Raw genomic sequence first — 22702 nt, 5'->3', positions numbered from 1 at the left:
AGTAACTTGTCAGCCCAAGATCACTGTGGTAGGAGGGGGCAAAGCCAGGATTCAAGCCCAAGGGCTCTGACTCTACATCAGGGCCCCGGGCCACCACTCGGAACTTTGCATTGGCAGGAGTTGGAAAACTCAGCCTGAAATCTGGACCTGCTTGGTGAGCTTGCTGTGGCTGGTGGATGAACCCAACCCTCCTGGCGCCATAGAATGTGAGAGCTGGACAGGACCTTGGGAACTAAGTTGTCTAGGTCCTTCTCTTGACCAATGAGCAGAGGGGGCTGCATCAGATATGTCAGGGCTTTTCCTCCTGGCCTCCTGAGGCTGTTGTTTTAATGTTTGGTGCCTCTGCTCTTATCAATCACACACATTTCCCAGTCTCCTCCCACTATTGCACCTTCCTTTTCAACAAAGGAAAAGTCAAGCAAAACCAATCAAGGCAGGGACCTTATCTGACAATGTATGCAACATTTCACATACTATCACCCCACCTCTCTGATAATGAAAGGGGGAAAGTGTATTTCTATCTTTTTTCCCCCAGGGCCATGAGGGTTAAGTGACTTGCCCAGGGTCACACAGCTAGTAAGTGTCAAGTGTCTGAGGCCGCATTTGAGTATCTGAGATCAAATTTGAACTCAGATCCTCCTGAATCCAGGGCCAGTGCTTTATCCACTGCGCCACCCAGCTGCCTCTGGGGGAAAGTGTATTTCATCATATTTTTTGTGGAACCAAGACTGGTCCCTTCACTATGTTTTATCAATGTCTGGTTGCTTTTAAGGGTTGTTTTCATTGACATTATTGTAACCATGGTATACAATTGTTTTCTGAGTTTGACTTTCTTTGTTCTGTGTCAATCATTTCCTATAAATTTCTGACAAGTTTCTTCGAATTTTTGCAAAAGAAAAAAAAAGATCAGGGGTATTTTGGTGGATTGCATTCCTAATATCAGCTAAAAAGACTAAGTAAGTTAAGAAATTGTGAAAAGAGGCATTGGGTCTAGATCATGGGAGAACAGAAGCTCCCTGAGGGCAGACACTGTCTTATTTTTGGTTCTATACCCTCAGTATTTGACAGCCATGCAGTAATAGAGTGAAAAGTGGTCTCTGAGTGAGTTTAAGTCCTGCTGGCTATGTCACCTTGGGTAAGTCACAACCTCTCAGAGCTCTGGGTGACTCTAAGACTGTAAGTTCCTAAAAAAAGTGCCGACCTTTCTTGGTAGATGGTGTTTCTTGATCCATGGCCAGTTAAATCATAGGCCTGGTCCTTATTCCCTATCCACGCCACTCAGGACAGTACCTGGTACACAGCAGGTGCTCAATAAATGCATGTTGATTGAATGATTGATTGATGGGAGGGGACATCCCCAGTGTCAGACTATTTGTGGAGTACTGTGTCCACTTCCTGGTGTGCCCTCTAGGAATGCTATTGCCAAGCTGGAGAGGAAGCAGAGGAAGATGCCCAGGGTTCTCTAGAAAGGACCATGCAAATACTCACTGTCCTGGGGAGGTTTGGCCTGGAGAAGAGAAGATTCAGGGGGAAGGGGATTCAAGTATTCAGAGGGCTCTGTGGAAGAGAGATTCTCATTGTTCTGTTGGACTCCAGAAGGCAGAACTAAGAAGATTTAAGTTGCCAAGATGCAGATTTAACCAAATGCTTCCTAACTATTGGAGCTGTCCAGCAGGAGAGCTGCCCAACTCAATATCATCTCCTTGAACCCAGGGACTAGATGTCTTTTCTTTGCTACTACCTGTTCCCTGCACACACCATTCCATCTTCTGTCTCTTGTGCCTTTGCTCAGGGGATTCCTATATTTGGAATCCAGACCAAACAGGTGAAGTAAATGCCTTGTAGACCGCCCATCATTTATTTGGCAGAAGGCTGCCATCCTTCAGGACAATGCATAGGGCCCATCTGCTCAGCAAGGCATTTGCCTGATGGCTTGGGGTGGCGGTGGCGGGGAGTTTCTTGGCAAGAAGTGTATTAGGTCATGGACAGAAGCCTGGACTTGCTGTTCAGAAATTATGTGTCTGCCGTGAGCCCTGCCCCTGACATCTGCAAGTGAATAGCTCAAAGATAGAGAGAGGCTCAGGATGCCAATTCCATGGGTGAGTGTTATAGTCCTAGGGTTTAAGATAATAAATTTAGAGCTAGAAGGGACTTCATATACCATCCAGTCTGTCATTTGACAGAGGAAGAAACTGAGGTCCAGAGTGGGGGGAAAAGATATACCCAAGATATACAAGAGATAGGGAGAGGACCAGGATTTGGACAAGGGTCCAAGTTACTGTTCTCACAGCCCCATCTTGCCACCCTCCTGGAGTCAGAGCCTATGACTCCACAGGGAAATGAGGGTCATCAGACTCATCTATCTAAAGCACAGATAAGAGACCAGTTCTAAGTTGGTAAAGAGTCCCCATGATGAGAAAGGGTCCTGATTGATCCTTTAGTGTCCTGGGACAGAGACAAGCAGAACGGGGACGAGTAGAAAGCCTCTGGTCATCTATATACTTTAGCAATGGGCTAGAACACATGCTCACTGGAAGGGCACCAGGTGCCTGCTCAATTTCATGGGAAGTGCTTCAGGTCAACTTTCCTTTACAGAGGGAAGAGGCTAAGGCCAAGCTGGCCATTTGCCATGGACTGCATTGAGGCGGTGAGGATGAAGAAGAGCCCCAGCTCATCTGGTCTTCTCTCTCCTCTACTTCCTTCTTTCCAACTCCAGATCCTTCCCAGTGTCCTCACTCTTGGTTGGTCCCTGTCTTTTCCATCATGGAGACCAAAGGACCAACCAGCAGCTCTGGTCACACATATCCTTTAGCAAGGGACCAGAGCCCATTTCTCATTGGAAGGGCCTTGAGTGCATGCCACATTCCATGGACTGTGCTTCATTCCAGATCCCCACTCAATTAACTCCCACACACACTCACATACACACACACACACACACACACACACACACACACACACACCAAAACCCAAAAATTATTCAGTCCCTACTGCAAGGCTTCCAGTGCACAGGCACATAAGATGGTACGGAGGGTATGAGCCCCAAGCTCAGTGGAAGTGCTGTCATATGGAAGATGAATTTATAAAAAGAAAGAAAGAGAAATCAGGCTTGTTCTGCTTGGCTCTGACTAGCGGCACAGAGCAGTAGATAGAGAGCCAGCCTCGATACTAGGAAGATCTGGGTTCAAGTCCCATCTCTGACCCTTATTGACTATGTGACAGTGGTCACATGATCCCTCAGTGCTTTAGGCAACTCTAAGACCATCAATTACAGGGAAGGTGCCTGTCAGTTGACAGGAAGTTTCCTCCTGTGAGAATTCTCTAAACCAGTGAACTCCCAGCCCACCTGGCCACCTACTTGGCCCCAGAGGGCAGAACAAGGAGGAATGGGTGGAAGTTTCTGAAAAATACTCTGACTTGATATTTGGAAACATTTCCTAATAGTGGGAGATCTCTATGATGCTTGCTACATGTGTAGCCATAGACAGGTTACTTAGCCACCTTTGACCTCAGTTTGTTCATCTGTAAAACAATGGACTAGACAGTCCCATTATTTGCACCTCGCTGGTAGCAGAGAGACACAACTGAACGCAGATAGAAACAACAAGATAGCTACCTGAGGAAGGAAGCAGCTTCAAGGAATGTGACCCCTCATTCAGGCAAAAATGATTGCTGTAGACTCAAGCAAGAATAGATCTTGGGAGCCTAAGTTTCCCACCCATCAGAGAAATGTATTTGTTCCATACCCAATTAGTGAATACTTCATTGTATACCTAGCTACCTTTTGCAAAAAATTAAGTAGATAAAATCTCCCGGGTTTCTGGGACATAATCAGCTGCAAGGGAAGGGAAATGTTTGAACTACCGTTGTATTATAAAATACGTTCGTAACTCTAGTCTTCTGGAATGTGGACTTGATTGGGTGTTTGCTCCTCTCCTCTGTTTCCATATGTCTGTTTCTTTCCCTGCCTGGTATGTTTTCTGGAGAGTCGTATTCAGAGAACAGTGTAAAATGTGGTTTGGCTCTGAGTGCTTTTTGTCTCTTGCATACACTGCCCTCCCTTCCCATCCATCTGCTCCTCTCTGTTCTCTCTGCCTCCCTCTGTATGCATGGCCACCTTCCTTTTGATGGGACACAGCTAGAAATACAACTCATCACAAGCCACAGATATTCATATATAATCAGAACCGGTGGAAAAAATGTCATTTTATCGTCCTTTGTGTTCTTTCAGCTGTTTCATATAACATCTGCCTCCTTGCTGTTAAGGTCAGACGATAGGACACTGAAGGAGCCTTCGAGGTTTTCTGAGGTGGAGCTGCAGAGTTTGTTTTTTTTTTGAAGGGCTATGGGGGTTAAGTGACTTGCCCAGGGTCACACAGCTAGTAAGTATCAAGTGTCTGAGCCTGGATTTGAACTCAGGTCCTCCTGAATCCAGGGCCGGTGCTCTATCCACTGCCCCACCTAGCTGCCCCTGCAGAGTTTTTTGATGAGTTTGCAGAGACCATTTGATGCCTCAGAATAAGTAGAACAAACAAACATCCCCAGCTGGCTGAGCCTAGAGGTTGGCTCTGGGTCATTCCCCTAGTCCTTCTCAGTATCGGGCCTGTAAGGGCCCTGTGGGGTTAGGGTGAGGAGGTACATTTGTACAGTCATTGTTGCAATCTTTTAAAAATCAAAGCTGGAGGAGAAGACCACATTGCAAGAGACTCCAGCCTCTGATTCCTGTGGTTTCCTTACTGCAGACTGAATCAATCAATGCAAACAGGACTGGAAGCAGGAATGACTGATTCAGAACCGCAGAATCCTAACAGTGGAGGCCTGGAAGGGACCTTACAGGTCATCTGGTTCAAGCTCCTTCCACCTCTCCCCCTGCTTCAATGGTGCTTCTTTAAAAGAATTGTTAATATTTTGACTGGTATCTACATAAGTCTCACTTCCAAATGTCTCTCTCCTTCCTTCCCTACCCCATGGTACATCCCTCCCTTGTAACAAAGAAAGAAGGAAAGAAAGCACTTTGGCAAAATTAACCTACACATCAATCATGCCTGACAATTTATGCCCCAGGGCTCTTTCCAATTTCCCATACTGCCTCTCTCACCTGTAAGCATTTGGACCTGTTTAGATACATTCTTCCCAGAAGGTTTCTTGCTGCTATTCTTTTTTCTATCTCTTTTCCCAAGATGAGACTTCTCAGACTTGCTAGAATGTCTCCATCATCACCCAGGGGAAGAGTTTATTATGTCCTCCACATGAAGGAGTGGGTCATGCCAAACTCAGCAAGCTTATTACCTCCAATAGGATGAAGAATATCACTGAAGTCAGCCAACATGTAATTATTAAGCTCCATGGCAGTCACTATCTTAAGCCCTGGGAATACTAGGAAAGGAAAGTCTCTTCCCTCAAAGAGCTTCCAGTCTAAGATGCAAGACAACAGATGATGCATATATCAGTATATGCGAGACACACATGAGAAAAATAAAAGGTAACCTTAGAGGGGAAGGAACTAGCAGCGAGTGTGTGTGTATATGGCCAGGAATGGTAGCTGGGAGAACGTAGGACTTGGGCAGAGTCTTGAGGGAATCCAAGGACTCCAAGGGGAAGAGTAGAGGAGGAAGGGTACTCTAGGCATGAAGGAGGGGAAACTTTCTGGTGTGGCTGTGGGACCTAGGGCACTAAACGACAAAAAAGTGGAGGGGAGTGTTCATTCTGGCAAAATGAGTGAGCCAATGTGCCTTCTGATGAAAGCGGCTCGACTAAGAACATCAGAAGTCACTCTAATCTGTTCTGTATCTAAGAGTAGGTCAGCTCTCCAGCATGATCTTGAGAAATCTCTAAGCCTATAGAGCAGATAGGTCAGAGATGGAAGAGCCTTGGCAGCCTGCCAACCAGAGTAGGACACTGAGCCTAGGAGGAGTTAGGTGACTTGCCCACCAGAGCCCCTTCTGACTGTGAGGCTCTGGGGTTTTGTAAGCTACTTCAGTTTGACCTGAGGGGCTATGCAGTAAATACTAGGTGATCGATCTAGCTCCCAAGCTTCATGCCCTGTGATTCTTGGAGTCTGGATCCCATTTTATGTTGCCAGTGACCTTTTCCACTTCAAAAGGTCTTAGCTGATTCAAAGGTCTTGCAGTGAACAGAGAGGGAGATAGGATGCCTGCCTTCTGGCATAAAGTTAGAGAATGAAATCAGAGGAAATGCGCCTGGAGCTTGGATGACATAGATCACAACGTGGAGGTCACCTGTGTCTAGTGGCAGCTCTGCTTCAGGCCATCTGTTCTGATGGGTACCCAGACAAGAAACCAGAGCCGTGGGCGATGGACTTCCTTCACAATGATAGAGCTCAAGGCCTGTTTTGGTCTTCACTGGTGTCTCATAATTCATGCCATACTCCTGAGACATACTTTAGAATGTGGGATTAGATGGAGCCCACCGTCTTCTCAGAGCTAGGCCATGTGGCACTGGTCTGCATGAAAGCCAGGACCTTCTGGTGGGCTTGGTGATCTAGGACTAATGGGAAACAGCTGCCTTAAGGTGAGCGGCTCTGGAAATCTTCCCCCATCTCCCAAGACGGTGCCTTTCTCAGGAGTCCCCATTGTCTGCCCATCAAGATAATTGCCCATCAGTCTTCCTAATGTTGATGCAGAACAGCTGGCTGGGTTTGAGTAATGAAAAGCTTATGGAGAGAAGCTGGGCAGAGAATGTGTCAAGCTGGTTCTTTGGGAAGCAGTTCAGTATTCAGCTGATCCAGTCCATAACCCACAGCCTTCTCTTCTTCTTCTTGGAGGTACAGTGGCCCTTGAGTAGCCAGTGGAAAGGGGAACCAGACAGGAGAGCAGAGGTTGCTTGGGAGTCCACATGGAAAGGAGACTTGGACCTAGGAATAGTCTAACAGGTCCCCAACCCAGGTTTACTATTGCAAAATAACCAGGTGCATGATACAAGTGGCTTTATGAGCAGGTGAGTGGAAGAATATGGGACAGGTGTTTTAGGCAGTTATGGAGGGGTAAAGAAAGGCACCTGAGCTCTGAGGAAGGGGCTCTCCTGGCTGCTGTCATGGCTGTGGGGCAGGGACAGCCCAGCTTCCTCAAAAGTCTGGGCTGTGGACTGGGAAGGAGGCTGTCTATTGCAGGTGAGATTCCTTTGGGAGATGACGAGAGATCAAAGCCCTTTCTCTGGAGGTGAGAAGTTTACCATGGTGCCATTTGCTTCCTGCACTGCAGTGCCACAGAAAGAGCACCACATGTGGAGTTGAAGGATGAGAGTTCAAATCCTGGCTTTGCCACTTACACCGAGGTTTTTAAATGATGAATAGGTTGGGTTTTTTTGTTTGTTTGTTTTTTAAGGAGCACTACTGAGGCACTTAGTGGGCATAATGGGTAAAGTGCTGAGCCTGGAGCCAGGAACACCTGATTCTGCTTCTGTTCCGGGACCCTGGGCAGGCCTTTCAGCTTCTCTGTGCCTAATTTTCCTCATCTGTAAAGATAAGAGGCTGGACTCTAAGGCAGTGCCTACTCTCATTTTTCTTTTTCTTTCTTTCTTCCTTCCTTCCTTCCTTCCTTCCTTCCTTTCTTTCTTTCTTTCTTTCTTTCTTTCTTTCTTTCTTTCTTTCTTTCTTTCTTTCTTTCTTTCTTTCTTTCTTTCTTTCTTTCTTTCTTTCTTTCTTCCTTCCTTCCTTCCTTCCTTCCTTCCTTCCTTCCTTCCTTCCTTCCTTCCTTCCTTCCTTCCTTCCTTCCTTCCTTCCTTCCTTCCTTCCTTCCTTCCTTCCTTCTTTCTTTCTTTCTTTCTTTCTTTCTTTCTTTCTTTCTTTCTTTCTTTCTTTCTTTCTTTCGGCAGGGCAATGGGGGTTAAGTGACTTGCCCAGGGTCACACAGCTAGTAAGTGTCAAGTGTCTGAGGCCGGATTTGAACTCAGGTACTCCTGAATCCAGTGCCGTTGCTTTATCCACTGCGCCACCTAGCTGCCTCCCTACTCTCATTTTTCTAACAACATCTCAGGACTATGGAGAAATCTCTTGGCTCTTTGGAGAATAGTCTGAGTTTTGCAGCAATAATAACAATAACCTACCAAATTCCTTGTCCTGTTCCAAAATCAGAAATAAGGAAAATCATTCTTTTTGTATTTTTGCATGTGTATATGTGTGTGTGTGTGTATTAGCATATCTACATGCCTGCTAATGAGATAGCCCAGATTTTGTTTTTTACTAAAAAAGATTTTCAAATGGAATTCTTGTCTTTATGTCCCCAGTGTTTGGCACACAGTAGACACTGAATAAATGAGTGCTTGATTTCAAATAGCAATTTTCTCAGGATCCTAGGAAAGTTCAATTTTAAATGAATATCCTTTGTTTTTCCTTCCTCTTTCCCCTCCCCTTTCCTCCTCTTCCCTCCTTTCTTCCATCTCCCTCCATCCAATGGAAAAAAGAAAACAAAGCCCTTCTAACAACTATTCTTTTTTTTTTTTGCAAGGCAATGAGGGGTTAAGTGACTTGCCCAGGGTCACACAGCTAGTAAGTGTCAAATGCCTGAGGCCAGATTTGAACTCAGGTACTCCTGAATTCAGGGCCGGTGCTTTATCCACTGTGCCACCTAGCTGCCCCCTAACAACTATTCTTAATTCAGCAAAATAAATTTCCACATTTCCTATGTCTAGAAATGTATGTCTCATTATTTATCTTGAATCCATCACCTCTCTATCAGGAAATGGATATTATACTTCATCAATGGTCCTCTGGAATTGTGGTTGATCATTGCATAAATCAAAATTCTTAAGTCAGTCAGTCAGTCAAAGTAGTTTGTTTTCATCATGGTATTTTTATTGAATACATTCTTCACCTAGTCCTGTTCACTCCACTCTGCATCAGTTCAGACAAAGATTTCTAAGGTTTCTCTGAAGCCATTCTTTTAATCATTTCTTATAGAACAATAATATTCTATTCTATTCATATACCATAACTTGTTCAGCCATTCCCCAATTGATGGCTACCCCCTCCAATTCCAATTCTTTGTTATAACAAAAAGAGCTGCTAAATCATTTTAACACATATGGCTCCTTCTTTCTTCTATTTCTTTTGGGTATAGACCTACAAGGGTATTGCTTGGTCAAAGGGCATGCACAGCTTAGTGTCTTTTTGAATGAAACTCCCTCTTTTCAAAAGAAGCCCCAAACAGAGAAATATAGTCTTACAAAGGATTTTTAGTACTACTTTAAGATCAAAGGCAGAAAGAAGGGCCCTAAGTAGACCAAAATATTTATAGCATCCCCTTAAAAATGTGTGTTATTTTTATGATACCTTGTTTTCACATCATGTTTATGATCTTCTACCCAGACAGCCCCTCCTTTTAACAAAGAATAAAAAAATAATTCTGCACCTGAGTTTGCTCATCTCTAAAACGAGGTAGTTGCATTGAATGATCTCTCAGGTCCCTTGTAGCTTTCATTTAAGCTCTATGATTACACGTGAAGAGAAATTTCTGACTCTCTTTGAAATTCTTTTTTTTTCCTCCAGAGAGGGGACCATTAGAGTAGATATATTTTACAAACATAATCTACCTCCTCCAGCATTCATAGGGTCGCTGTTTAGAAATGAATGGGGAGTTTACAAAAGCTTAAGCAGCCATAGAAGAGCCAGCAATGGATGGTGAATCATTCATTCATTCATTCATTCATTCATTCATTCATTCATTCATTCATTCATTCATTCATTCAACAAATATTTATTGAGCACCTTCTATTGGCAAGGGCCCGTGTAAGGCATTTTGGGTCAAAGATTCATCAGTTTAGAGCTGGAAGGGGCCTCAGAGGCCATCTCTAGTCTAACCCTCTCAATTTGCAGCTGAAGAAACTGCTTCTACAATGCTTTGGAGGCAGTGATGGCGGGGAAAGCTGAAAGCACGAGTGTGGGATTCTGGACAGCGCCCAAATGTAGAGCTGGATGGGACAGCTGAGAAGTACAACCTTTCCCATTTTACATATGAGAAAATCAAGGGTCAGGGAGGTTTGGGCCCCATGGGTAATAAATAGCAACCCCAGGAGTTCTACGCGGGCTCTTTTATTCCAAATACAATGATTTACCCCTTGTACTTTTCTGGGAAGACAAAGATAAGGACAAGAAAGAAAGCTAGAGCATTGTTATCGAGTATCAAAGAGTACAGGCAGATAAGTGGTGCAATGGATAGGACACTGAGCCTGGAGTCAGGAAGACCTGAGTTAAAATCCAGCTGCAGATACTTTCTAGCCATGTGACCCTGGGCAAGTCATTTAACCTCTGTTTGACTCAACTGCAAAATGGGGATATTAATAGTACCTTCTTCAAAGGCTTGTTGTGAGGATCAAATGAAATAATATTGGTAAAGTGCCTAGCACAGTGCTTGGCATGGGAGTAGATGCTATATAAATACTTATTCTCTGCCCCCAAAATATCAAAAGACAATCAGGGGCAGCTAGGTAGCACAGTGGATAAAGTACCAGCTGTGAATTCAGGAGGTCCTGAGTTCAATTCTGGCCTTAGACACTTGACACTTACTACCTGTGTGACCTGGGCCAGTCACTTAACCCTCATTGCTCTGCCCTCCCCCCAAAAAGACAATCAAATGCTGATACAAGTGAAAATGCATTTATGTATTATAAATATTTGTGATTTCAATATATTTGTGATTTAAATAATCTAATAATAGAAATATTTATTTAGATGTTATATACTATATTATATTATATAAATGTATACATTTAAATATTTACATTATTTACATCTAATAAATATATTGAACAATATAAATATCATAAATACACCTGACATTTATATAGTAGTTAAAGGTTTACAAAACACATTTTACACACATGCATTGTCTCGTTTGATCCCTGCAAATAACGTTGTGAGATGGGTACATTTAGAAGCCCCACTTTACAGATGAGGACACTGAGGCTCATAGGGGTTAACTGTTTCACACAGGGTCATACCCCTGGTAGGCATCTGAAATGGGCTCCAACTCTAGCACTATCCACTATACCAAGCTTCCTCTCAAATGGTATGATCAATCAACCAAAGAATGAGTGTTTCTTAAACATTGAGGCCACAAAGACAAAGAATGAAACCATCATTGATCACTACCATTGGGTTGGTGAGCCTCCCTGAAAGCCAGCCTGGTCCCTAGGTGAATGGCCAACAGTCCATCACGGAGCCTGAGCAGGAAGTTTGGAACTTGGCAAACCTGCTGGAGTTTGCCTTTCCTGGCCCAGCCCAGGATTACTCCCCACCCCAAAGCTAGTGTAGGACTTGGATGGTGGCCGTTATTTAATGGTTAGCTTCATTACAGAGATTCTGTGTATAGTTGAGACAGCATAGATCTAGTGTCAATTTTCCCCTTAAATCTCTGGCATTCCCTAGACTGGATCATGTTGGAATTTCATTGGCATCACCATTAAACTAGGAGAATTCTCCAAAGCAAAGCCCCGAACAGCAGGTCAGAATGGGGCCACTGCAGGGATTGTGGGAGCCAAGGAAGTATTTGGGAAGGGGAGAAACAAAACCACCCAAGACCAAGCAATGTGGTCAGCTTTGGCAAAGCTTGTCCCATGTCCGTGTGACATCTGATCTGCATTCGCAAGGGTTATCTTACAGCACTTTCCCCATGTTGCATGTTGGCCTATGGTTTTTCTTTAACCTGACCAATTTAATGCAACATTTTAAAACTACATATCAATAAGAGTCAGCAGCGTGGCACAGTGGATAGAGAGTTGTTCTCTAAGCCAGCACTGGGTTCAAGTCCTGCCTTCAAGAGAGTCTGTGTGACCCTGGACAAATCACTTCATTTCTCAGTGCTCCAGGAAACTCTAAGATGGAAGTTCTGAGAGGGTGCCCACATGCATTGATGGAGAGAATGTCTAACTTTGGAGTTCCCTTACCTGTGGAAACTCCCACTTATCCTACTGTGCTAGATATTGGGAGAACCAAATGATAAAAGGAAGGAAAAAGCTCCAAATAGATGTGGATTTTTTTGGTGGGGTAATGAGGGTTAAGTGACTTGCCCAGGGTCACACAGCTAGTAAGTGTCAAGTGTCTGAGGCCAGATTTGAGCTCAGGTCCTCCTGAATCCAGGGCTGGTGCTTTAAAAATAGATGTTTTTAAAAGGAGATAAAAAGAAACATGCTCTCTGGTACTGATTTTCCCCAGGTGTAAGTACTCCCCTATTCTTGTCAATTTATTTGTATTTAATTTGCATTTTCTTGTCAGCATGCATATTATATCATGACAGTAGAATGCAAGATCCTTGAGGGCAGGGACCATTTCGTGTTTGTCATGTTAATCCTTAGCACTGTGTATAATGCCTGGCACATAGTAGGTGCGCAATAATATTTTGTTGAGTAGAATTGAGTCTAAGTCAATAATCTCTTTTTTTTTAAATCTCAGAGTTATGCTGAGGGCTTTTGTTTCTGTTTTGGTTTTGGTTTATACCTCTGATTTTATCGGGTTAAAGAGGAAACTCCCTCTACCAGTATAAGTCAACACCTACTTTGCAACTTCTAATCTTAGAGAATTGTCTGGGGGCAATTGAGAGGCTAATATTAAGGATTATAATAGTAATAATTACTAACATTTATATAACACTATAAGGTTTTCAAATCAATTTATAGAGATTATCTCATTTATCCCCATTGTGCAGATAGGAAAACAGGTCAGGAGAACTTAAGTCATTATCCCATCATAGCAGAATGATAACATGTCAGAAGGAGGAACTCGACCCAGATCTTTCTGACTCAAAGGCTGTCATTCTATCTCCTGTGCCAAGCTGCCTCTCATGTTCAGTTGTTGATATTCAATGATGCTCATTGTTATCATTATACCATAATAAACCTTTCTCGAATTCTCATTCTGATTTTAGAGTGCTCTTTAAGTCTTGAATTTTATTTTTATAAAGCCGTTCCTTGCCATTTTTGCCTCAAATGTCAAATGTGTGGCTAGATTCCAGCATATTACATGCCAGGAAGGAAGCTTCTGCTTCTGATTGTGAAATTGTTCTCTGTCTTTGCCTTATAGGTGGTCTTTGAAGCACTGCACAATTTGGAGCCTCGTGGTTATGTTGTGGGCTGGATTATTGCCATCAGCTTGCTGGTGGGCATCCTCATCTTTTTATTGCTGGCTGTGCTCTTGTGGAAGGTAAGACATTCAGTGTGACATTGCAGCTACAGGCTGTTGTGATCAGAGAGGGAAGTAAAGATCTCAGTACACCTATGCTATCCTTGGCACATCCATGCCACCCTTGGTATGTTCATACATCCCTTATTTTCTGAGTACCCTTGGCAGCTCAAAGACAGCAAACTTCTAAGGCAGTTTCCTGTTGGACAATGCCCTGGTATGGCAGGATGTGGACGATTAGCCATTGCTTAATGGGGACCAAAATGGTATCCTGGAACATCACTAGGGAACACTAAACATTGGCAGTGGGAGCAAAGATGATTGCATGCATAGTAAGGTCCTTCCAGACAAACAACCTCAGGGTGACGTCTGTCCTCCTTTGTCCTTTTGGACACATTGAACAAAAACTCAAAGGATACCTCCCATCCCACAAATCATGCAAAACCACCAAGCAGGATGATTGTGACTCAGAGTAAATGTCTCTTTATTTTTATGGTTCCCCAATTATAAACCAAAAGGAAGGTAGTGTGCTTTCACTGTGACAACTTGGTACCAATCTTGTTCATTGTATTTCACCTGAATGTAGTTGCCTTTGAGATTGTTTATTGGCACAGGTATAGACACTGTGTATATTGTTCCTCTGCCTCCCGTCTTGCTACTCCGTGTCACTCTGTGTAGTACTTTTTCTGCTTCTCTCACTTCTCCATAGCTGGCATAGCTTACCTTGCAATAATGTTTCATCATAGACATACACCACAATTTATTCAGCCATTTCCCAATCTTTGGACAAATTTTCTATCTTTTTTGTTATTACAAATAATGCTTGTAAGAATACTTTTGAACACGAGTCCTTTGCCCGCACATGTTAGCCTTCTTTGGGGTATGAAACTCAGGAGTGGGATTACCGAATAAAAGGGTGCAAACAATACAGTAATTTGGGGTGCATTATTTCTAGACTGATGGATCCTTCTGGTTGCTAATGCTCTTTCTCACCTCCATGGGATTTCTTTGTATATCTTTTGTATTTACTTATTTGTGTAAATAATTAACTGAAAGATGTAGAGAATATAAGATCCCACTGCGCTTATGGTTTGTTGATTATGAAAAAGCTTGTGATTTGATTAAACAAAATGTGGCCTTCAAGGCTATCAAGATTATTCAAGTTTACTTGGAAGATGTGACAACAGAAATAACCCTGTTCAGTGACCCTCTGATAATAAACATCACACAGGGCATAAAACCAGGAGGTATCTGCTCGCCAAAAGTATTTAGTGCTGTGATGGAGGAATCCCAGCACAGAATTCAGCTTTTTCATGTGACATAGACTTATTTACATTTATTCAATTTCTTTCCTTGCTACATTTGCATTTCAAAGGCCTCGTTATGATTTTTCCTTTTGGAAAAGAATGAATGAAAGTCTGTCATGCTGTTGAAGGCTTCCCCCTCCCCCCCATATAGGAAATACATGAGAAAACATCTTTTTAGGATATATTACACTATCATTTTCTGGCTTTTTCTTTTCTGCCTGATTTCTTGTTATGTAAAATTCCTCTTCCTGGCTGTTTACTCTTTTACACTTTGCTTCTAGATCTTGATGACTACATTTCTTATTGAATAAGAGTTGGGATTTCTGTCCTAGAACACTTTGGATTCTGTTAAGTTATACTTTGCCCTCTTTTTCTCCTATTTCTAGGCAATTTTCTATATGGTTTCCTAAAATATGGTATTCAGGTTCTTTGTTTAATGGTATTTTTTCCAGGAGGACAATAATTTCCTCATTGTCTCTGAAAACTCTGCTAGTTACTTTGGATTGCAGAGGTCTTGAGTGTCAGTTTTGCTGGCTTTTGGTTTTATTCTGAAGCTTGTGATTCTAGCTCTGCATTTTTATTTTCTATCTCTAGAGTTCTTTTTCATAGTGTCTACTGTTTTGTTAAATTTTCTTACTATCTGTACTAAGCCATTGATTCTTTTATTTGTCTTTCCTGATTCTAGCACACAGGTATTTAATACATGCTTGTTGATGTATTCTTTAAGGGTTCTAATTTCCCTCTAATTTTATTCAGTTCTTTTGACTTCTAAGCAACTTTGGGCTTCCTGAGGTTGCTTCAGTCTTATTTGCAGGGACTTTGGTTATTGCAATATTATTCTTTTCTCCTTCAAAGTGTTCCTAGCTTCTTTTTATCCCTTAGTACTGCCTCATTGTACTGGGATGCCTTACTTGCTTAGTCATTTATTTCTTTAATCCCTATACTGGTTTTTCTGTGGTCTTCCTCCCAATGATTTCTTTCCTTTCCCCTATTTTTGGTTGTTGCTCTTCTATTTTTTTGGCACATTTCTTCCTGCTTTGAGGTGATGAGGGGAAGCTGGAATGTGACATAACCACTGAGATATCTGGCCAGAACTTCCTGACTATGGCTGCTGAATGCAAATCTTATTGAAGGTACATTTGCCTTCTTTAAATTCGTACTATTTCAAAACACATAGGGCAGATGTTCAACATAAACTTCTAATTGAAAGTTTATTAACAGCTGATACCTTATTTCAGCCTAGCTCTCTGGTACAAATGAATGAATGAATGAATGAATGAATGAATGAATGAATGAATGAATGAAAAAGAGCTCGTGAAGTGTCTACTATTTCCCAAGCCCCCACCCCCAAATTTTGGGGGTTGTGTATGAACAAACAATTGGGTACATGCTCTCAGGTGAGATTTGTGGGGAACCTAGGACATAGAGAGCAGAATTTTCCTCAGGCCCTCCAAAAGAAGGAATAGAAGAACAGAGCTGACCATTTTCTGGTAGCTGGATTCACGAAATGCTGAGCAGGAAGCCTGTTGTCTATTAGAATAGAAATCCAGCTTGTTACTTGAGGTCTGAGAAGGCAGGACCATTGTTGAGTAATATGAGTTTTGTTCCTTGTTTCTTATGTGGGCTCTTGAAATTAGGGAAGATGAAATTCCCTTCATGGTTTTGTTCATAGAACCAGATAGAAATCCCGAGAAAGCCCAGGACAGGGTGGTCCATGTGATGTGTTTCCTCATTTGGGCTGTGGTTGCTCATTCTAGCTGACTCCTTATGTGCTCTTCTTGAGAGGCCCCCGGCCTCCCCACACATGAGTGTCTTCCTGACTGAGGCAGACCCAAATACCATGGGTGTGGATTTGTTTTTAGTGAGCATGGTTCTTATAAATGATTATCAGGGAGCCATTAGTCTGGGTGGTCATCCCATCATATGTCTAAGAGATTTAACACCATAAAAATGTGAGGCTGCCTTTAGTTCAGCAACATACATGGGAAGCCAACCCAAACAAAATCTACTTATAGGTAACTCGGTGCAGAAAAATGGTACCAGGAGAGCTTGGGAGATGCCTTAGTCTTTAGTGGCTTTTAAGAGGCATAAGTGTCTTGGGTCCATCACTGCAACATGTTGAAGATAGGAATTTGGGAGGCAAAAGAAGACTTTGGGAAGTTGGTCAAGAAGAGAAGGCTTAAGGAAAGGATTTGTATTTCTGGACCCCCAGTTAGAATATTAAAGGCAGGGTGATCTCAAGGCCAAGGATAGAGTGTGCATGGTGAAAGTGTTGACAGTATTTGCCTGGAGTCTTTCTAGTTTGTTGAAGAGGGAATAAAACTGAACAGCAAGTGGGAGGTAAGAAAACAGCCCAAAGATATCTTCTGAGCCAGATACCACAGGGAGGAATAAGGCTGTCCAGCAGTAGCAAGGGTCTGGAATTCACAGAGGAATGTCTAAAAATTGAGACATCAACAGCCCCTTTGACCTCAGATCTCTGTGCATACATGAACTAAGCTAATACATGAAGGCCTTGCTGACCTCATAGAAATCACTGTTTCATGACTGGTATAACATTATGAAAGGATAAGTCAACATATCACATTATGCCTGCCACATATGAGATGCTTAATAAATGTCTGTTGATTGTTTCAAAAGAAATGGTCTACCTCAATGGGAAAGTTGAGTAATATTGTATTTTTTAAATATTGTATATTTTTAAAGGGGGGGGAGGGAACAAGAATAGAGGAAGTTCCTTCTACGTGTGGGGCATTGTGCTAAGGGCTTTACAAATATTATCCTGTGAGAGATGAGTGTTATTATTATTCCCACTTTACAGCTGAATAAACTGAGGCAGGTAGCATTTAAGTGACTTGCCATGGGTCATACAACTATAAGTGTCTGAGGCTAAATGTGAACTCAAGTCTCTCTCCAGAGCAAGTGCTACCTCTGTGAGACACTTATGAGGATACATCCACAAACTGAGTGGGCTGCTGGGTGGGGAGAACGTGATGGAGAACATTTTGGGAGAAGGATCATTAATGGAGGAAATAACAGAAGTGTCTTGTGATATTTGGAGAAAAGGAGGTGCTGAATGAAGAGTTGGGAAAATACATCATGGTTCTGGTTCAGAGACTTGATACTGCCATGGTGGAGGGCACCTTCTCTCCAAACATCTGCATATCTTACTCTTTATCAAAAGCTCATCAGTTTCTGGCATACCTAGCTTAGTGATATCTTTCTTCTTCAAAACAATGTAGAAGACAATGAGATGAATGACTTTCTTGGACCTGATTCTGACCAGTAAGGAGGACCTGACTACTAGACAGACATGAGGGTAACCTTGGAAAGAAGTCAGTCTACCATTTTAGAATTTGTGAAGGCAAAGGAGAGCAAAGTTGGGGATAGTATTGACAACATCCTAGTTTTCTTCTCTTTTTTTTTCCATATCAACAAACATTTATTTTATTTTTTCCAGTTACATGTAAGGGTAGTTTTCAACATTCATTTTCATAAGATTTAGAGTTCCAAATTTTTCTCCCTCCCTCCCTCCCTTTCCTCCCCCCTCCACAAGATTGCAACCAGGTTATATATGTACAATCCACAAGTGTTCTTTTTATCAGTTCTTTCTATGGGGGTGCATAGCAAGCTTCCTCATTAGTTCCTTTGGATTGTCTTGGGTAATTGTATTGCTGAGAGTAGTTAAGTCATTCACAATTGCTTATTGAACAATACTGCTGTCACTATGCACAATGTCCTCCCAGCTCTGCTCCCTTCGCTATACATTGATGTTCATTAGTCTTTCCAGGTTTTGGGGGGATCATCCTTTTTGTCATTTCCTGTAGAACAAGACCATTCCACTACAATCATATAGCACAGCTTTTTCCATCATTCCTCAATTGATAGACATTCCCTTGATTCTCAATTCTTAGCCTCCACCAAGAGTTGCTATAAATACTTTTTGTACAGTTTTTCCCCCTTTTCTCTTTTTCATGATTAATATTGTTTACTGTTTCCCTTCCATCCTATTCCCTTCCCCATGATATTTATTCTATTATCCATCTTCTTTCATCCTATCACTCTTCAAAAGGGATTTGCTTCTGTCTGTCCCTTCCCCCACTCTGCCCTTCTTTCTTTTGCCCCTCTCTCTTTATCCCCTTCCCCTCCTATTTTCCTGTAGGGTTAGAGAGATTACTCCACCCAATTGAGTGTGTACATTATTCCCCCTTGAGCCAATTCTAATGAGATTGAGGTCTTTGAGCCAATTCTGATGAGTGTTAGGCTCATTTACTGCCCAAATTACATAGATTACTCCACTCAGTTGGGTGTGTGTGTGTGTGTGTGTGTGTGTGTGTGTGTGTGTGTTAGTCCCTCCTTGAGTAAACTCTGAGTTTAAGGTCTTTGAGCCTTTTTTGATGAGTGTAAAATTCATTTTCTGCCATGCTCCTCTCCCATCTCTTCCTCCACTCCATAAGCCTTTTCCTGTTTTTTTCATGTAGGATTTCACCTCTGCCCTTCCCCCTCCCCCAGTGCATTCCCTTCACCCCTCAATTCAACCCTAAAGATGTCATCACCTAGCTAGGTGACACAGTGGACAAAGCATCACCCCTGGACCCAAGGGGATCCCAGCCAAAACCCAGCCTCAGACACAAGACAGTTGCCCACTGTATGACCCCAGGTATGTCCCCCAGCTCCAATTTTTTATGGTTCTCTAGGGTCTTGTATTTGAAAGTCAAATTTGCCATTCAGTTCAGGTCTTTTCATCACAAATATCTGAAAATCTTCTTTTTCATTAAAGTCCCATTTTTTTCACTGAAAGATTATGAGTTTTGCTGGGTAGGTGATTGTTGGTTGTAATCACATTTCCTTTGCCCTTTGGAATATAATATTCCATGCCCTCCTGTCCTTTAATGTAGAAGCTGCTAGATCTTGTGCTATCCTGACTGGGCCTCCACAGTACTTGAATTCTTTCTTTTTGGCAGCTTGCAATATTTTCTCCTTGACCTGAGAGCTCTAGAATTTGGCTATAATATTCCTAGGACTTTTCCTTTTGGGATCTCTTTCTGGAAGTGATTGGTGGATTCTTTCAATTTCTATTTTAGCTGCTTCTTCTAGAATTTCAGGGCAAATTTCCCTGACAATATCTTGGAAGATGGTGTCTAAGCTCTTTCCTTGATCATGGTTTTCAGGTAGACCAACGATTTTCAAATTATCTATCCTGGACCTATTTTCCAGGTCGGCAGTTTTTCCCAGAAGATGTTTCACATTGCCCTCTATTTTTTTATTCATTTGGATTTGCTTTATTGTGTCTTGCTTTCTCATAAAGTCACTGGCTTCCATTTGTTCAATCCTCATTCTTAGGCAATTATTTTCATCAGAGAGCTTCAATTTGGCCAATTTGACTTTTCAAGCTGTTGACTTTTTTCTCATGTCTTTCCTGCATTCCCCTCATTTCTCTTTCCATTTTTTCCTCTACCTCTTTAACTTTATCTTCAAAGTCCTTTTTGAGCACCTCTATGGCCTGAAATCAATTCATATTTTTCTTGGAAGCTTTAGATATAGGGTCCCTGATGTTGACATCTTCCTCTGAGGGTGCACCTTGGTCTTCCTTGTTACTAAAGAAACTTTCTGTGGTCCTCACCTTTCTCTGTCAGCTCATCTTGCCTTTCTTTTACTTGACTTTTAGCTACTTAAAGTGGGACACTGTTTCCAGGCTGCAGTATCCCAAGCTTAAGAAGTCCCAGGTGGTATGATTTAAGGAGGATCAGGTTCTTTACTCACCTGGCCTGTTCCGTGGTCCTTAGATGACCCCAGACCAACTTGCTAATCAACTAGCTTTGTGTGTTGTGGTTGTGAACTCCGATGAGCCTCTGCTCCTCCCCTGGTCCACTGTTACTCAAGCCTACCTCCTGGTTCTCAGCAGGGGTGAAAAATCCAAGTTCTGCCTCAGCACCAGCATAGACCCTTGTAGTCTCCCCCCTGCCAAGGTCTCAGCCCTCTCACCAGACTGTGAGCTTAGTTCCAGATGACACTGGTGCTTCAGCTGATTCAGAGGCTCTGGGGGTCTGCTTCTCTGGTGAGGACTTCCTGGGACTGGATCTGTGTCAGGGTGACTGTGGGGTTGGGCTCCACTCCTGTATCAGCACAGCAGCTCCCTCCTTCTGACCTTCCAAGCCGTTCTTGGTTAGAAGATGATTTCAGCACATTCTTCTGTGAGTTTTGGTGCTCCGAGCATTTTCCTATGGCATTATTTGGATGTTTTGGGGGTGATAATGTCATGAGTTCGAGAGCTCACTGCCTTTCCTCCACCATCTTGACCGCACCCCAGAAGTCCTCCCTAGTTTTCTTTCTTTCTTTCTTTCTTTCTTTCTTTCTTTCTTTCTTTCTTTCTTTCTTTCTTTCTTTCTTTCTTTCTTTCTTTCTTTCTTTCTTTCTGTGAGGCAATTGGGGCTAAGTGACTTGCCTAGGATCACACAGCTAGTAATTGTTAAGTGTCTGAGGCTGGATTTGAACTCAGGTCCTCCTGACTCCAGGACCAGTGCTCTATCCACTGAGCCACCCAGCTGCCCCTAGTTCTCTTGACAGTGGATTTTACGGGATTCGGAGATGGCATTTTGAATCTCGTGTCCTAAAACTATGGGATCCTAGGTTTGGAACTAGAAGGAATATCAGTGGTGATCGAGACCAGCCCCTTCACTTTACAGATGAGGAAACTGAGGCTGAGACAGGTTAATAACTGGACCGAGGTCACACAGCTAGTAAGAACCTGATATTTCATTGATATCTTCCTAGTTCCAAGTCAAATAATCTGTCTTCTACATGATTTAGATATCAGGTGCTACTGAAGAGATAGAAAACTACTCAGTGTGATGGTTTTAGTGATTCCCTCAAGCTTCTCCCTAAAATAAAGATACACCTTTTAAATGATTCCATTCTTCTAGCAATGCTTTGTGATGGGTAGCCATGGATCTTTGTCCCTGAAGAATGATAGAGAGTCACTCAAAGAGCCATGGGGAGGTGGATGGTGGGCAGGAGCAGGATCCAACTTATGACCAACCAAGAATCATACAAGATACATGTGGTGCTATGGGGGAAAAGGTGGGCTGGCCCAATGATGAGAATAAGAGAAAATGATATCAGCACAATATCAGAGGAATTAAAGGAAGGCCCCTTGTGAAGACATGGAAAAGAGACACATAGAGTGGGTAGGCATGGATCAGTTGTGGCTAGAGAAAGTGCCCCCTTCAGAAATAAATGATCTTGGTAGCATAGATGTACATTCCCCAATAGATGGGAGTTAGCCAGGACATAGGAATCTATCATCAGAAAATCCTGAAGACTGAACCTAATGGTCTTTTGAAGTGCAGGCGTGAGATATTCTGGTCTCAAGTATTACCCCCAAGCCTTGTGGTCAGCAAGAATGAATTCATGCTAAGTGACGTTGTGACTTGCACAATGAAGCTCCTGCCTGTCCCTTTCCTTATGTCTGCTTTTCATGAGGACGGCCATGCACACAGAATGACAGATAACCCTGCAGCAGATTGCTTACTTTGGAAAGCTGTTTCCTAATTGGCTTTGGGGGAAAAGGCATTTTTAGGATCTGCCAAGACTTTCTGGAACTGGGTGGCTTCCTGCCCTTCCTGGACGCCGCCTTTGCTACCAATGGAGTGTTTGCGGCTTGCATTCATCTTGCCCAGTAAACTGTCTATCCATATGAATTTCAGACTGCTCAGTTGCTCCCTGCATCAGTGGGGCCCCAGCTTCAAGTGGCCTCAGTGGCAGGAGGTGGGAGTGAACCAGACATTTCTTCAAACAGTGAAGTGGAGTCTAATAAACTGGCCAGAAACCAAGATTTTCCCAGCTCCTGGATGCCATAATTTAAACTTAATGCTCACTGATTGCAGTAGTTGGCTCCCCTCCCCCCATAATGAAATGTTTAAATGTGAAGCTCTTTCAAGAGGAAAAAAATGATTCCCTCCCTTTCCCTCCCTCTTCATCATGGACATGATGGGGCTGGAGATGCCTGGAGCCAATGCTTCTTTCAGACATCCAGTGTAGAAGGAATAAGACATTTCTTGTGGCTCAAACCTTGAAGCTTAAATATCCTAAAAATCTTAAATCGGGGCAGCTAGGTGGCACAGTGGATAGAGCACCGGCCCTGGAGTCAGGAGTACCTGAGTTCAAATCTGGCCTCAGACACTTACTAGCTGTGTGACCCTGGGCAAGTCACTTAACCCCAATTGCCTCACTAAAAAAAAAAAAATAAAATCTTAAATCCACC

General features: G+C 42.8%; 1 protein-coding gene across 1 annotated transcript in view; it reads left to right on the top strand.

Annotated features, from left to right (window-relative positions):
* The window catches only part of ITGA9 (integrin subunit alpha 9), a 351429-nt gene that overhangs the window by 318309 nt on the left and 10418 nt on the right, over window positions 1-22702 (top strand). Inside the window, exon 27 of the mRNA XM_043975289.1 lies at window positions 13034-13153. Coding sequence (XP_043831224.1) covers window positions 13034-13153 — 120 coding nt within the window. The remainder of the gene's footprint in view (window positions 1-13033; window positions 13154-22702) is intronic.

Source organism: Dromiciops gliroides, chromosome 1 (assembly GCF_019393635.1).
Source record: "Dromiciops gliroides isolate mDroGli1 chromosome 1, mDroGli1.pri, whole genome shotgun sequence".
NCBI classification, from domain to species: Eukaryota; Metazoa; Chordata; class Mammalia; order Microbiotheria; family Microbiotheriidae; genus Dromiciops; species Dromiciops gliroides.
The sequence above is the reverse complement of the archived record's forward strand: the minus strand, read 5'-3'. Positions and strand labels throughout refer to the sequence as shown.